The following is a 14,622-nucleotide window of genomic DNA, read 5'->3' as shown; positions in this document are numbered from 1 at the left end:
CCTTAGTAATTTCCTATGAATAACACCCACGGCAACTGGCACGACACAGGATAACCGAATGTTACCTTCCTCTTGTGTGTATTCATGTTGGAAGGAAGTTGACTTGCAGATAAACAAACTGAACTGAAGATAACTCTGACCTGGAATCCCAAAGGAAGGAGGGTCCACCCATGCAGTTGAAGCAGTAACATTCAAACTCTCTTTAACTCAAAAGGTTTACATGCTGTTACTGGCAAAGAAACATCAGATAAATCTCACCCCTGACATTTTATAACGCAAATAAATTATAAAAAAGTATAACCGTAAACTAACAAGATAAAAAGGCCGACAGTCCCCTTTTTCAACCAAATATTTTGTTTTCGTATCGTTAATTCATACTTGTTTAAAGATTATTTACAAGTATAACGTTGGTTTTAGGTATGTTTATGTATAAAGTATAGTTTGTGAAAAAAATCTCTTTTGATACTCTTTCATTTGACTTCCACCAAACTAGAGTGGCACAATCAGTTTCTTTCTTAAAGAAATTCCTCTATTGATTCCGTGAAAAATTAGGTTGTGAGCTTATACAACAGGCTCTCCGCTCCTTGTCTAAAAGGTGGCAAAACTATTTCAGGACGTAAAAAATAAACTACTCCTAGAATTAAAATATTTATTTTAACTAGGTTTACACTGATCGTCTTTTAAGGCAGCAACTGACTTCAGCTCCTCTTGTACATGTTGCTCTAGTTCTATCACTTGAACTGGCTTTTTGTACTGAAACAGACAAGAAGTGAATTATTTAAACTTTAACCCTTTGAGGTCTCAATAAAAATTGCTTCGACAGTCCTCAGGTTGTATTTAATTTCTGTTAGTTAATATCCGGTCAACCTATTGTCGACATGCGAGCGTTCAGCGAAACTGCAGCGGTCGACCTATAGTCGACGACCAATCGCAAAGGGTTAAAACGTATTTTTATTCAACAATAATTTTAATACTTGAGTTATAAGTGCAAGGCAACTTAATGTAATAAACTGTGATTAATATACAATGATTAGTAAGTATATTCTATTATTTTTTGCTCAAATCAATTACATAGGTAAAGACAATTGAGTTTAGCAAAACTATTTAACCTTATTCCCCAATCCACTGCTCTAGCAACTTTTCGTTTCAACAGGTGGTAGCACTGCAATTGTTTGAAAATTAGCTGAGTGATGTTTATTAGACTGTCTTTTGTGGAGAAATCCATTCCACTATTAAATAACTGTACTCATTTTACAGCCGTTTATGAATGTGAATGGGCGTTTCACTTTTTGGATACAAGAATTCAATAAAAAAATTCTGTCTGATATGAACATAGAAGTCAGCTGTTTGTGAACGGAGCAGTGATGAAGAAGGTTTGAGAATTTCACCAAACAAATTCATTTAAGTAGATACAAATAAGAAGCCATTACTTACCTGTTACCTTGATCAAAATTACAGCTAAATAATTTTTGAAAAATGTTTCATCACATTGATAAGGTTAATTTAACAATTACCTCAATGATTATTTAATAAAATGTCTTAAGTGCTTCAGGTTTGTAAATCTATAACCGTAAAAATGTTTCTTTGAGAAGAGTATGCTGCGTCTATCTTGTGATATTGAGTAAAATACATTTTTATTTTCCACATTTTATAGTCTTTGTGAACAGACTAATAACAATGACAAGTACCTTCATTGGAAGCTGAAGTGAGAAGGGAGTGTAACAAATAACCCCTGAAGATGACTGATTAGAAGTCAAAACTACAGTAGTGTTACGACTACAGTTTGAAATGTTTGACGAAATGTACGTGTTATTGTTACAAATTAATTATTTACTCAGTTCTGAAGAGGTTAAAGAAAATCCTATAAAGAGTACATGAAGCAACCAACACTTGAACAACAAAACTGAATTTTACTGACACCAAATGGCAAAATAATAACATTATATTACGTTATATATCAATTCATATATTCATTATATTTTTAAACTTGACTCAATCTAGCATATTACTACACAAATTTTCTTAACCATTCTCTCTCCACACACATTCACCAATAAAGTTTAAGTTTATAAATTTATTAAATGTGCAATGGGTAAGATAGGTAACATTTTATAGGTAACATATGAGGTTTGTTCTATGTAGCCTACGTGGTAAATTCCTAAACATGTTCTTAAACTTTCGTCTCTGTTATTCCATAATCAATCTTTAATTTAAATTCTTACCTCTAGTATTGTACACTTTAAATAACTGACTACTAAAAAGATTCTAAATTAATAAAACTATCTTGTAAAATTTACTGAAACAAGGGACAAGATAAATTATTTTTTAAAGAATTTTAAACAGGTAAAAATGAATCAAACTTACCACTATTATGAGAGTATTGAATTTATGGGAAAACGAAATGTTGTCTTGAACTGGGACTAGATTTACCCTCTCGAGCTCTGGTATTGGTAGTTTCTTATAGTATTTTTTATTGGTTGTCCTCACGATCAGGCACTTCTCGTCAGGCTCAGCAGTGACAGAGTAGGTCCCTACTGGATACGGTAGGTTTCGAATTCTCCACTCTAAACTGGTTTTGGTTATCCTCCTCGTAACGTATGGCTGTAAACAAAGTCCGGTTTAACAGTTTAGACTACATCAGTGTAGAGAGTACAAATTACAATAGATCCCTATCTTAATTGGAATTCTTGAATTTTCTTACAGGATGGGACCTCAATTACTCCTGCGAATCAGAGGGGGTGTTAAACAACCATCACTTTGTCTAGCTTCCAACATCTTATGTCCAAAGGAAATTTATGATAAAAAAAATGTAATGATTACTAGTAGTAACAAGAACTATATGCAAACCCACCCAAAATTATATATTGAAGGTATCCTAGGAGGAATTAGAAATTTGTATGCATAACGAAAATAATTTAGATGTTAGATCACAAGAATTCTTTTAGCAATTGCTCTAATGACAGAGTTCCTTAAAAAGTTTCTGCTCATCTTTTATAATTATAACCCTTCCAGAACCTAATCCACCCGTATTCAACACTGATAGTTTAATTTAATTTTTACAAGCGTAGACAACTTGTACAATTAAATTAAAAGGCTTTTACCATGATACACATTTAATGAACATATCTGTACATTAACATCAATGTCTTCTGGTTCACACCGTGTTAAAACATTGCTTACATAATTATCTACTTGAAATAAATTTCGATTTAACATTGGTTAACTGAATATGAATTTCCATGGTCAGTCCAAAATATTTCAAGAAAATAATTGTGAAAGTAGTGTTTCGGCGCAGTGTGAACCGGAGACATTGATATTCGTTAGGAAATCAGGGGCGTAAGCCTAAGAGTTAAGACACGTACAGTTCCAGTGCGACCTTTTACTTTTCTCTTATCTTACTGTTCCAGTTACAGAATGTCTTAACTACGCAGTTCCAGTTGCAACAACCCACCTCTAGCTCTCATGAATTTCACAAATATAATGTATAATGTTTTTTAAAGGATAACAAAACAACAGGTCTTTTCATTGATTATGAAAGAGCGTTTAAGTACCCCGATTTCAATATTTTACTGTATAAAATGGAAGCAGCTGAAATAAGAGGTGTGGCGTTCGATTGGTTTCGCAGCTTCCTGTCTGGCAGAGAGAAGCGGGTGCGGGGCCGCCTGAGTCCTATTCTACCCATAATAGTCGGTGTGCTGCAACGCTCGGTTTCCTCTGTCTCTTAGTTTTATATTTTTATTAGCAATTAATTACAAAGAGGTTTCAAGAGACAAATTCAGGTTTCCATGGGTGATATTGGCTTTATTTATTTAAATTATTAAAAAAAATAAATATATATGTATATATTTTGCAAGCAGCACTTGTTGAAGATCTTGTTTCAATGAACTGGTGTATTAGAAATAAAATTTTTGTCAATGTCGGTAAGTTAAGTATATTAACTTAGATTTAAGAGATTTCGACTTTCCAAATCCAATTACTCGTATATACATAATTTTGCAAGATGATACGAGTATAATAGAATGAAAAAGTTTACAAAGCTGATCAACGAAGCATTACAATTTAGATTTCAAAAGGGAATACTTTTATCAAAGCTACCAAATTTTCTTGAACAGAACTGAAAAGCATACCTTAATTTTATAACTGACTGCAACCAAACCTGGTATAACTCTATTTAATTGCACTAAACAAGTAAAGTGCCAAGTTGTGTGTGTTATTTGTACCAGTGAAGTGTCAGAGAAGGCTTTTTAACCCTAACTTCACTTGGTAAAATAAAACATCCTTTACCTTTCACCTTTTTTCACAAGTCAGTTAAACATTTTTAGATAATGTTGTTTAACATTAATTTGTGAAAACAAATATCACATTAGTTTTTTCATGAAAGCTTTGATTCAACAATTGGTTTAAAAATATTTCGATCCCTGAAGGAGAGGATGGATTTCAATTCTCTAAATGTATTGCGTATTGTTCTTTTTGTAACATATAATAATGGCAAATTTCAAAATTCTGTTAGCCATTTAAAAGTATCTACTTGTAACGAATAAACAATAGTATGTGTATATTCAAAAAGGACATTCGATTCCAGTGAGGTATTTCCGACAGAAACTTACAGCACTGCTGTTTTCCTTTATGCCTATGTCATCCAAAGCACCAAACTGAGGCTCAGGGTCTCCTATTTCCACCTCCCAGTCTCCCGCACCTCTGATCTTGCTCTTACGTTTCCAAGCCCTGCGGAGCAACACTCCTGTATCCAGACTGTACTCCTCAACCATCTCTTCTGTGTCTGGGAACTTGTAGTGGAATTTTCTTTTTCCTAAAACACAAACAGCCAATTACTAAAATAGATTAGAGATATAACCTAACTTTCCTCAATAGACTTTTGAGTCCTACGTATGTACGTATAATTTCTTCATCAGGATAACAAGGCAAACTCAAGTATAACATTGGAAATATCTTACAACGAAAGCGGATTACAAGAGCCGGAAGTAGACACTTTCTAATTTAAGTAGATTTCCAAGAGCTACATATGTGGATAGTTTTTTGATCGGGGCAATAAGACACTGACTAAAACAACTGTGATGAATTTAAACGGCCGGAAGTACACACCTTTTAATGGAAGTAGACTTCTCAGTCCTAAGTATGAATATTGTTCGCAGAAACAACAAGGCAAACTCTAATACGGCACTGCACATATCTTAGACTAGAAGTATAGAACTAGGGCTAGACACATACGATACCTAGATGTTTTTGTATTTATTTGATCGGGGAAACATAGGAGTCTCAGCTACGGGGACGGAATAATTAATTAAAACCAGAAATGCTTCTACACATGCAAAACATGATACATGATATAAGTATCAGGTTAAAATCTAAAAATAGTGGCCTCCGGATAATACCAAAATAACGAATTTCTTTTTAATAATACGGTATGAAGTAAAAAAAATCAATATTTGTATACTTGATGCCCTCTGATTATTATGTGTAAGCAGAATACGAGGTATTGATTATGGCCACCCCTACAATAACCAACTTACAAAAGACTATAATAAAATCATACTAAATTTTTTAAGCTAGCCATCCTATGCTTGTGTAAGAATGTTAAGTAGGCATATTAAACAAATAATTGAATTCAAGGGTATTAATTAAAAAAACCCACTTCACATATTTTCAATTCTTTAAACGGAAAGTGCTTCATAAGTAACTAGAATAGCAAGGTTAATTCAATAAAACTGAGGAGATGCTTAATAAACTAATAAGAAATTTTTCCTTAAAGAGAGAAAATCTCTCTTGGAAAGGGAGGGAAATCCACAGGAAGGGTGGTTGGTTCTTGAGAAGAGCATTGTTTAATTACATTTAATTCTCTATTATGAAAGGTTAGTCCTCAGGTAGAGTAGCTGGCTCTTGACTAAGACATTTAGCTCTTGGGTAGGGTGCTAAATCCTCGGGTAAGGCAATTGACTCTTGAGTAGAATATTTAGTTCTCGGGTAGAAATATTAGCTCTCGGTTAGGGTGGTAAGCCCTCAGGTAGGGCAGTTAGCTCTTGGGTAGGGTGGTTCTAAATCCTCGAGCAGGGCGGTAGGCTATCATATAAGTATGGCAGTCAAGTAAGTTTCGTGGACATAATAGTATTTATTAGTGTCAATCCGATTTTTTGGTTAAAATCTTAGCTTTCATTATGTCTTTCCTTAACATTAATATTACTATTCTTAACAATTGTTTGGTACTTTGCACTAAAATACAACAGATCATGGTTTCAAGTTGATCCTATAAACATTTGCCAATCCAGGAAACGGTTATTATCTGTTTAATGAGTATAATTTCAAATATAAAAAATGTATAACGTATTGATTATGCCAGACGAACAGTTTTAGGTTATGAAATTACAATAAATCAATAAACTCATTTTACTTAACTTACCTTCTTGAATAATAGATGTTTTTTCAGCATTTTTTATACGAGATAACCAAATATTACCGTCCATTATAACCTATCATACAAAAATGATTTTTCCTGTTTGATTAACCTGCTGCACCAACCTAAACAACACGTTGGTATGGTAACCCTATAAACATTTTTTAATTTGATTTGCTAAAAGCAGGTTTTGATTAACTCATAGAGCCTTAAGGTACACTATTATTAGTTTTGTTATTCAATCACAATAGTAGTTATCTCCAATCCTGTGCCACACTGTGCTAGGAGAAATGTAAATCACAACATTTAGCTTCTATCACTGTGAATGGTTTAGTATAAGATTTTTGAATACTGTGAGTAATCATTGACTTAAGGATAAACATTAAAACACTTGAAACATAAGATTTTTGTAATCTTTTAAACTGTTTTTTTTTTTTAACGTTAAACCCACTTTGCATTCATTTAGCCATAATTAATTGCAAGATGACATGCATTAGATACTATGAAATAAATAATACCTATATAACAATGGGAGTAAATAGGGTGAAAATGTGTGAGTCAGTATGGAAAAGAATTTAGCAACAATTCGGAAACCAGAGTCATTTCTGTCAATTCTTGGGAGCAGTGACTCTACTAAAGCACTTCTTTAAAGTAATACATGAAGTCCTACAAATCTATAACACTGGACACGTCATTATCCTCACTCATACTTGAGATGTGGGAGATATTCTCATTCACTCAAGCTTAGATCGGGTGACACTTACTCCCAAGTCATTTGGTAACTCTTTTCAGTACAGTGCCAGATAGTTCATAGTCGAAGATAATTTGATGAGTGCTTCTTAATTGACTTGGTTATAACAACACACTTAAAGTTAATTAGTGCTAATGTCATTAAAGCCATCCTAGATGAGTTTGTGGTAGACTTGGTGTCTCTGATGTGGGACTAAAACCCCTTAACATTGTTATTACTGATTCCGAACTATAAGAATTGGCATATTCATTTACCAACAATTTACATTGCCTCATGAGCCACTTGAACTTATAATAAAATCATATTTCAGTTTCATTGCAGAGTCTATGCATAGCATTTTAGGATAAAAATCATTTTAAAATCTTTATTGAACCACTCGGAAGAAGTATAAGTTAATACTTCTGAGATTACAAGAGAGAATTAATATAGATGAAATTATATAGTTAAATTCTTACAGAAACAATTAAAGTATTCTGAAACATTTTTATTTTCTGACGATATTTTATTAATTCTTTTAGCTGCCAATATTGTAATGGTAGGTAATACATATGAAAATCAAAAAGCCTAATTGAATATTGAATGCTTTTTATCACTCATTTATTATATATTTCCTTTGCCTTAATTCTATAACTTGTGGTTGCTTTATTGGTCACATAAAAATGAAATACCTAAACGAGTTCATTATATCAGATACACGAAAAATACTTAAGAACTAATTCAATATTAATCTTCCCGCAAGGGTTCTGTCACGATATTATATCTAAAAAATGGATTGGACCACGAAAACAGCACCCTTGACTTGGAAACATTAAGTTAATTTATTCTATGGGTTGTTTTTCTAACTGTAATTTTCTCTTTACATAACAAAATACATTTATTAATTTCATTATTAAGTTTAAAGATTGTGATGTGCTATTGGTACTAGGAAATTATTCAATGAAGTAGTGTGACAACATAAACAATAACATTATAACAAATCTACATATTTTCTAAAAACATTGATGTCAGATGTATTCATAATTTATTACATTCAATTTCTTTTAAGTGTAAAGTGTTGCTGTTTCTTTTTGCCCTAAATTAACATTAACTAGCGTGGCCTACGTGCAAACGAATGATATTAATTATGTATCTTCTTGTTGTTGTTATTAGCGTTGTTAAAGTATGTTTAATTAATTAATAAGTTTAGTTATATGTACTTGTGTCAGTTTTAGAGTTCATATGTGGCTCTTGATAAAATCTGTTTACATAAGGTCTTTTATGTTAAGCCTAGAAATATTCATTACGAACAAAAACTCCCTCTTCTATGACTCCATCCATAATGGTTTCCGAATCTAAACTTTCTACTATTGTACTTCATGTACGCGTATGTATCTCTGAGTAGACTGGTACCAACTGCCAATTACGTTATAAACTAACACTCAAATTCCAAAAATAATTTAATGGGTTCTTTGAACAACTGTAAGATTTTTGTTTTTAGCATAAACTTTTTACGCAATTTTTCATTGTTTACACATTAGAGGAGTGGTCGTCTAAATAGGGGATGAATGGATATTTTAATATTTATATCTTTTAAATTACAATGCTTGATAAATTAACCACTTAATTGTCTTTGTAACAGATCGAAAAAGTATCAGGCAACGGATCGAATGATTACAAATATTTAACTAAACTACATATAACTAAACATCACAAATGCATATAATATTTAGTTTTGACATGTATATTTTAAAGCGTGGAACATATTTTCCATCACAGTACGGAAAGCATTTCACAATAATTGTCTATGATTAAGGCATGAGCAATGAAATAGTTTCAGTATATACACACTATATTCTACCACCAAATTAAACACCTTAGTTTAGTTTAGGCTAGAGATTAATTACATAACAAGTAGTTTATAATATTATGTAAATCACACAAATGTCAATTAAAAAAATAAAACTAACAATACTCTAATTATATTTATATAAATAGTATATGGGCGGGCCAATACATCAATTTTGTAGTTATGTGTTAGGTTAGTTATCCACCTGACTGAGTTATAATTGTAGATCTCGAAACGTAGTGTTACTGATTTCGTGTATCGCTTAAAAATGACAAATGTCCAAAATTTCACTGTAAAAGAGAGCTGCTTCAGTTAAAAAAACGATGTAGCCGCTATTCCAATGGATATTTTACTTTGAATATAATTTTACTGCAAAATACAATGTGAAGTGATCGGCACGAAGTCCTTATGGTATGACTACACTCATTTCATACAAACTCCTTTCTATTGTGTTGATATAAGCCGGTGTTTGAGAGCCCATAAAGTTGCATGAATCATTCACTGTATTATGTTTAACGTTGAGTGGCATTCTCAAGTATTAAGCCGTGTCCACACTATGCCGCGGTTGCTTTTGGCAATGCCGCGTTGGCAAAGCCAATGCAATGTAAGACGTGGCCGTTGGCATATGCCGCTGAGCCAATGGTTTGCCAACGAAAATCGCTCTAGTGTCGGTCTCCATCAAAGGAAGCCGGTGAGAGCCGGTAGTGGGGACGAGCCAACCGTTGGCTTCACGCGGCATGCACGTGGTTCAGTTGTGGCTGAGACAGTGCCGAGTACAGTCATGGAGTGGACGAACGATAAAGTGTGTCAACTTATTGAGCTCTACCGTGATAAACCTGTTCTGTGGGACTGTCGTTTGAAAGGGTACAAAGACAGAAACAAGAAACAAGATGCTCTTCAAGAAATAGCAGATGTTTTTGGTGTTGACAAAGCAGTAGTGGAAAAGAAAAATTAAAAACCTAGTGTGCCATTTTTTACGTGAAATAAAAAAGGAGAGAGACTCAAGTAAGTCTGGTGCGGGAAATTCTGATGTGTACAAGAGTAAATGGTTTTGCTATAACAACATGCTATTTCTCCAGGATCGAAATACACCTAACGAAAACGGACGGACACAATCACGCAGGTAAATATATATTGACACAGTAAGTATTAGTAATTATATTTTACGTTCATATCAAACACATATTACATAGTTAGGGCTAATTATTTTCTTGTTTGAAAGGATAATTTTTCCAGCCGGGGGAAGCGAAGAAGTCTGCAAATTCTTTTCTAGTGGCTTGTGCCTCATCAGTGCTTCTTCTTGAAGTTCGAGAATGTTGACCAAAAGCTTGATTTGAAGGGGATTGTCTCCAATGTCCTGGATTGATCTCACCTGTAGTTTGAGCACTCAGAGTCGAATGTTCCCACGGGGTTGTACACTGATTTGGAATTACTTTTCCTCAAGTAGTTGTGCAGATAAAGTACTGCCAACACCACCAGCGTAGCCCATTCTGGTTTTTAATAGCATAGGTCTTTGTAGTATGCGGTACACAGAGGATATTATGCCGAATGCATTCTCAGAAACTCTACGTGCTCTACTTAACCGATAGTTGAACACTCTTTCTTTAGAGTCCTTTTTTTGAATACCTGGATATGGTTTCATGATGTGCTTCGATAAAGGAAAAGCATCATCGGCCACAAAAACATACGGTGTTTTATCTGTTCTTCCAGGAAGAGGAGTAGGAGGAGGAAGATGCATTGTGTTGTTCCTCAGACAATCTCTGAATGTTGTGTGACTAAACACACATCCGTCTCCGTCTGATATTCTTCCTTGACAACCAACACTTGCGTAGATAAAGTTGTAGTGCGCATCTACCACCGCAAATAGAACTATACTGAAAAACCCCTTGTAGTTGAAATATTCTGTGCCACTATGGATAGGTGCTTGCAACTCAATATGCTTCCCATCAAAGGCCCCCACACAGTTTGGGAAATTCCACTTATCATTGAACTCTTTTGAAATAACTTTCCACTCTGCTTCTGTTTTTGGCATCTGAAACAAAATGACAACAATATAGCAATTATTCATTATCCAATCATTAATCTTTTCCTTTTTTTTTTAGGACGAGCATACAAATAAAGATGGAGATACTGCAAACCAATCGCAAACTGTCAACCAGGACCAAGTTTGCTGGACCAAGTGGAGAAACGCCTCGAAAACGTGTAAGTTTGCCAAAGGAACAGTCTGATCGGCCAGGCGGAGGCCCACAAAAGAAAAAAAAAGACTACTACAGCTACAGATAGAAGCTCTGTCAATTATGAGAAGTATCCAAGGTCGGCATAAAGGTATGGATCAGTTCAAATCTTTTGGAGAGCAAGTAGGACTGCGTATTAAAGACCTCCCATCATCAAATGCTCAGAAAATTGCAAAACACCTTATTAGTAATATTCTGTTTGAAGCAGAAATGGGCAAGTACGACTATGGCAACCCAATCGGCGGAAGTTACTCACAGCCATTCTACCCCAACACCGAACTACGTACAAACAACCGATTTCTGTCCCGATGCCACCCAGCTTGTCCCAATCCAAACCCATGTAGTGAGCAGCTGTCTTTTCACGGAATCACACAGGCAAAACTCTCCAGATTCAGTCATAAAGCTCCTCGCTATCAACCCATACGGACAATGACTCTATCGACAATATATTGATGCACCTGTAATAATAATTTTACAAAATTTAAATAAAAGAGAATTTTACACCTCATCTCTTCAAAATTCAAATTTGAGTTAAGACTTTTGTTCATTTTTGTTATTGTAATTAACTTAATACTCATTTTAACTAAGTAAATAAGGGTTTCATTTGTAATGGAGAGTGTTTTTGTTCGGAACTTGAGACGCATGTCTACCAAATAAAGGTTTTTTTCTAATATACAATTTTTTCTTACCTTGATGTAATCCTGTAATACACTGACAATTGCTTCACAAACAGTCGGGATGATGGTTGATATTATTTGCTTTGAAATCTTGAATGTGTAACTTAACGAGTGGTAAGAGTCTCCCGTTGCCAAAAACCGCAGAGTAACTGCAAGGCGTTCATGTGGAGGAATAGCACTTCTGAAGGACGTGTCTCGTTTCTGGATGATACGAGCTATCTTATTTAGAAGATCTTCAAAGTCACTACTTTTCATTCGAAAAAAGTTTTTTTTGAAACCACATCCATATCTGTACTCGAGATTTAATTCGTCTTCATCATCCAATACCAAATCCTTCATCAACTCACTAGTTTCCGTATTTTCTTCTACTTTGAAGGCTTGGACGCACCCAAAACCGTCGTTTACGCAATTTTTTTCGTGATTGATAATTACAAACGCGCCTAAAGCAACTAGTACATCCTCCTCGTCAGACATTTTGCGACTGAATGCCAACTCACGTGTAGACGACAAGCCAAAATCTAGGTTTGCCGCGTTGGCTTTGCCAACGCGGCATTGCCAAAAGCCAGCCGCGGCATAGTGTGGACACGGCTTTAGGCTATATGCCTACCAACAATCCGTGACTATGAAACTGTTCAGCAACACCCATTATTCTATACATTTTTTCAATGTTCAGTATTTCCAATCTTTGACTGACAGAAAAAACATTGTTTTTGTTTCCTGCCATGAATCGTGGATCTTAAGTGTTAAGAATTAATCAAACTGTTGAAAATTAATATTACGCCTAGGAAGACAGTAAATAGTTAAACGTTTTGTCTTTTCTTATGTGTCTTATCTTTAGTAGCATCTACATACATAATGTAAATTACCAGACAGACTGTGAGGTGTTTCTGATGTCGAAACAATACAAAAATTTCGTTTTGAAGAATTTTTGTCACCGCCTCTTTTGACGGGTGTAAATTCTAAATTTTAGGAGTAAAGTGTGTGACAATGTCAAATTTCAGACGCTGAACAAAGCAGAAGGTGAAATGAAGCTAAACTCAACATTCGTGTGTACTTTTTACTCGCCCAGAATATGAATATGCCAGAAACCAACATTTGAAACACTAGAAAGAAATTTAAATTTATAAATAAAAATTTAATCAATTTCTACAGTTGAGTGATATTAAAACTTTCAAAAAATTGATACATTTAAAAAAGCCGTCATCGCCGCAGAAATCGTTTGATGCACATGTCTTCCTCTACCTCCCTCATCCAGGAGACAGTATCATCAACTAACTATATTTCTAGTAACCATGTAATTTTATCACACTTATTTACATTTTAAAGATGGCTATACCTTTTGCCAGCCAATTAATGTTATAACTTTATTGTATATATATATATATATATATATATATATATATATATATATATATATATATATATATATATATATATTATATATATATATATATATCATAGATTGTTATTGTTAAGTTTATTTTCTATTTTATTCTATGTTACGTGTTATTTCTTCTGTTTTGTCATATCGTGAATTATATTTAATTCAGCCATGGTAGCAAGGGCAGAATCAATGCGAATCTCTAGCCCAGCTCCAGTTCACCTTCCACTAGTGCTGTGTCTGTTAGATTGTTGTTCATTTCAGTACCTCTTTCATTCGTTGCTTATTTCGATATAGTTAAGCTGCGTGGCCAATTATTTAAGTCATTATAGTTCAAATATCTGTCATTGTTATGTAATGAAATGTTTTTGTTGAATAATAGGTTCTTTTTAGTTTTTTCCTTGACTGCAGTACGAGATATAATTGCAAGCCTGGCTGTTCGGCTTTATTATTTATTAATAATGTAACGCGATCTCAATTAATAATGGTAATACTAGTGTAGTAGCAAGAAACTATTCTTCTGTACTAATGCGAAGTTTAAACAACATCTCTGACATAACTGCACTAAACAACAGTTTATTTACGAAAAAAGAGGCTTGCAATGATATTTATACGTACTAATGTACTATAATCTTTGTATTTACATTGTAAACGGAGTTTCCGGTTAGAATGAATGAATAAATAACAACATACTATAGTAAAAATAGAAGTTTATTACATATAATGTTCCATCTACTAATATTTTTAATAATGTATTTGAATATAATTGATCAACTGATAATTTTTATTAAATTCGTTATTAATGTCACGGCAACCGCAGTTATATTTATAGTATAACAAGGCTGCATGGGTTCTTCCAATGCCTGCTAGCCATCCATTGTGTTGTGTTGACACCTATTTCTATTATAAAAAAGCATGAGGTGAAGGTTGTTTTGTTTGAGATGTGTTATTTATATATTTAGGTTATGTGAATTTTAGATTGAACAGTGATTAGATTAGGTTTTATAACACTAACGTAACTCTTTTTTTATATAACAATATTTGTATAATGGGAAAGTCCGGCATACCTGACAGGTAATAGGTTTTAAACCAAATTTGTCCTTATTTTTGTTGTATTATTGATTTCTAGACCATATTTTTGCACAAACTATAGATCTCAACTATTATTTTAGGGACTAAAATGTTATATAAACCATAATTCAATAGAGATTAACTATGCTTGAGATTTTGGTAATTGAATAGTAGGCCTAGTGATGCACTTAACTAATTTTTTTATTTTCATTTTGGAATGAAACCAGAAAAATTTCAACTAACCAAAGTAACCTTTTTGGTCAATGTCCTGTTT

The 14,622-nt window shown here is 33.6% G+C and overlaps 3 protein-coding genes across 4 annotated transcripts in view; 1 reads left to right on the top strand and 2 right to left on the bottom strand.

Moving 5' to 3' along the window:
• Positions 1-635: 635 nt before the first annotated feature.
• LOC124353130 (protein DPCD) lies at positions 636-6,639 on the bottom strand. Its single transcript, XM_046802982.1, has 4 exons — positions 6,416-6,639; positions 4,608-4,810; positions 2,365-2,601; positions 636-753 (listed from the first exon to the last, which is right to left on the bottom strand). The coding sequence occupies exons 1-4, from the start codon at positions 6,477-6,479 to the stop codon at positions 655-657; spliced, it is 603 nt and encodes a 200-aa protein (XP_046658938.1). The 5' UTR covers positions 6,480-6,639; the 3' UTR covers positions 636-654.
• Positions 6,640-10,414: 3,775 nt separating this feature from the next.
• On the bottom strand, positions 10,415-12,151 carry LOC124355085 (protein ALP1-like). Its single transcript, XM_046806029.1, has 2 exons — positions 11,909-12,151; positions 10,415-11,017 (listed from the first exon to the last, which is right to left on the bottom strand). Exons 1-2 carry the CDS (start codon positions 12,149-12,151, stop codon positions 10,415-10,417), a joined length of 846 nt encoding a protein of 281 aa, XP_046661985.1.
• Positions 12,152-14,176: 2,025 nt separating this feature from the next.
• LOC124353128 (RNA/RNP complex-1-interacting phosphatase) overlaps positions 14,177-14,622 on the top strand; it is a 133,019-nt gene continuing 132,573 nt past the window's right edge. Inside the window, exon 1 of one of the 2 annotated variants that reach the window (XM_046802978.1) lies at positions 14,177-14,351. In XM_046802978.1, the coding sequence (XP_046658934.1) occupies positions 14,326-14,351 (26 nt within the window). In that variant the 5' untranslated portion in view covers positions 14,177-14,325. The remainder of the gene's footprint in view (positions 14,352-14,622) is intronic. The other variant, XM_046802977.1, reaches the window with a different exon arrangement.

The sequence above is a fragment of the Homalodisca vitripennis genome, chromosome 1 (assembly GCF_021130785.1).
Source record: "Homalodisca vitripennis isolate AUS2020 chromosome 1, UT_GWSS_2.1, whole genome shotgun sequence".
Taxonomy (NCBI): Eukaryota; Metazoa; Arthropoda; class Insecta; order Hemiptera; family Cicadellidae; genus Homalodisca; species Homalodisca vitripennis.
The sequence above is the reverse complement of the archived record's forward strand: the minus strand, read 5'-3'. Positions and strand labels throughout refer to the sequence as shown.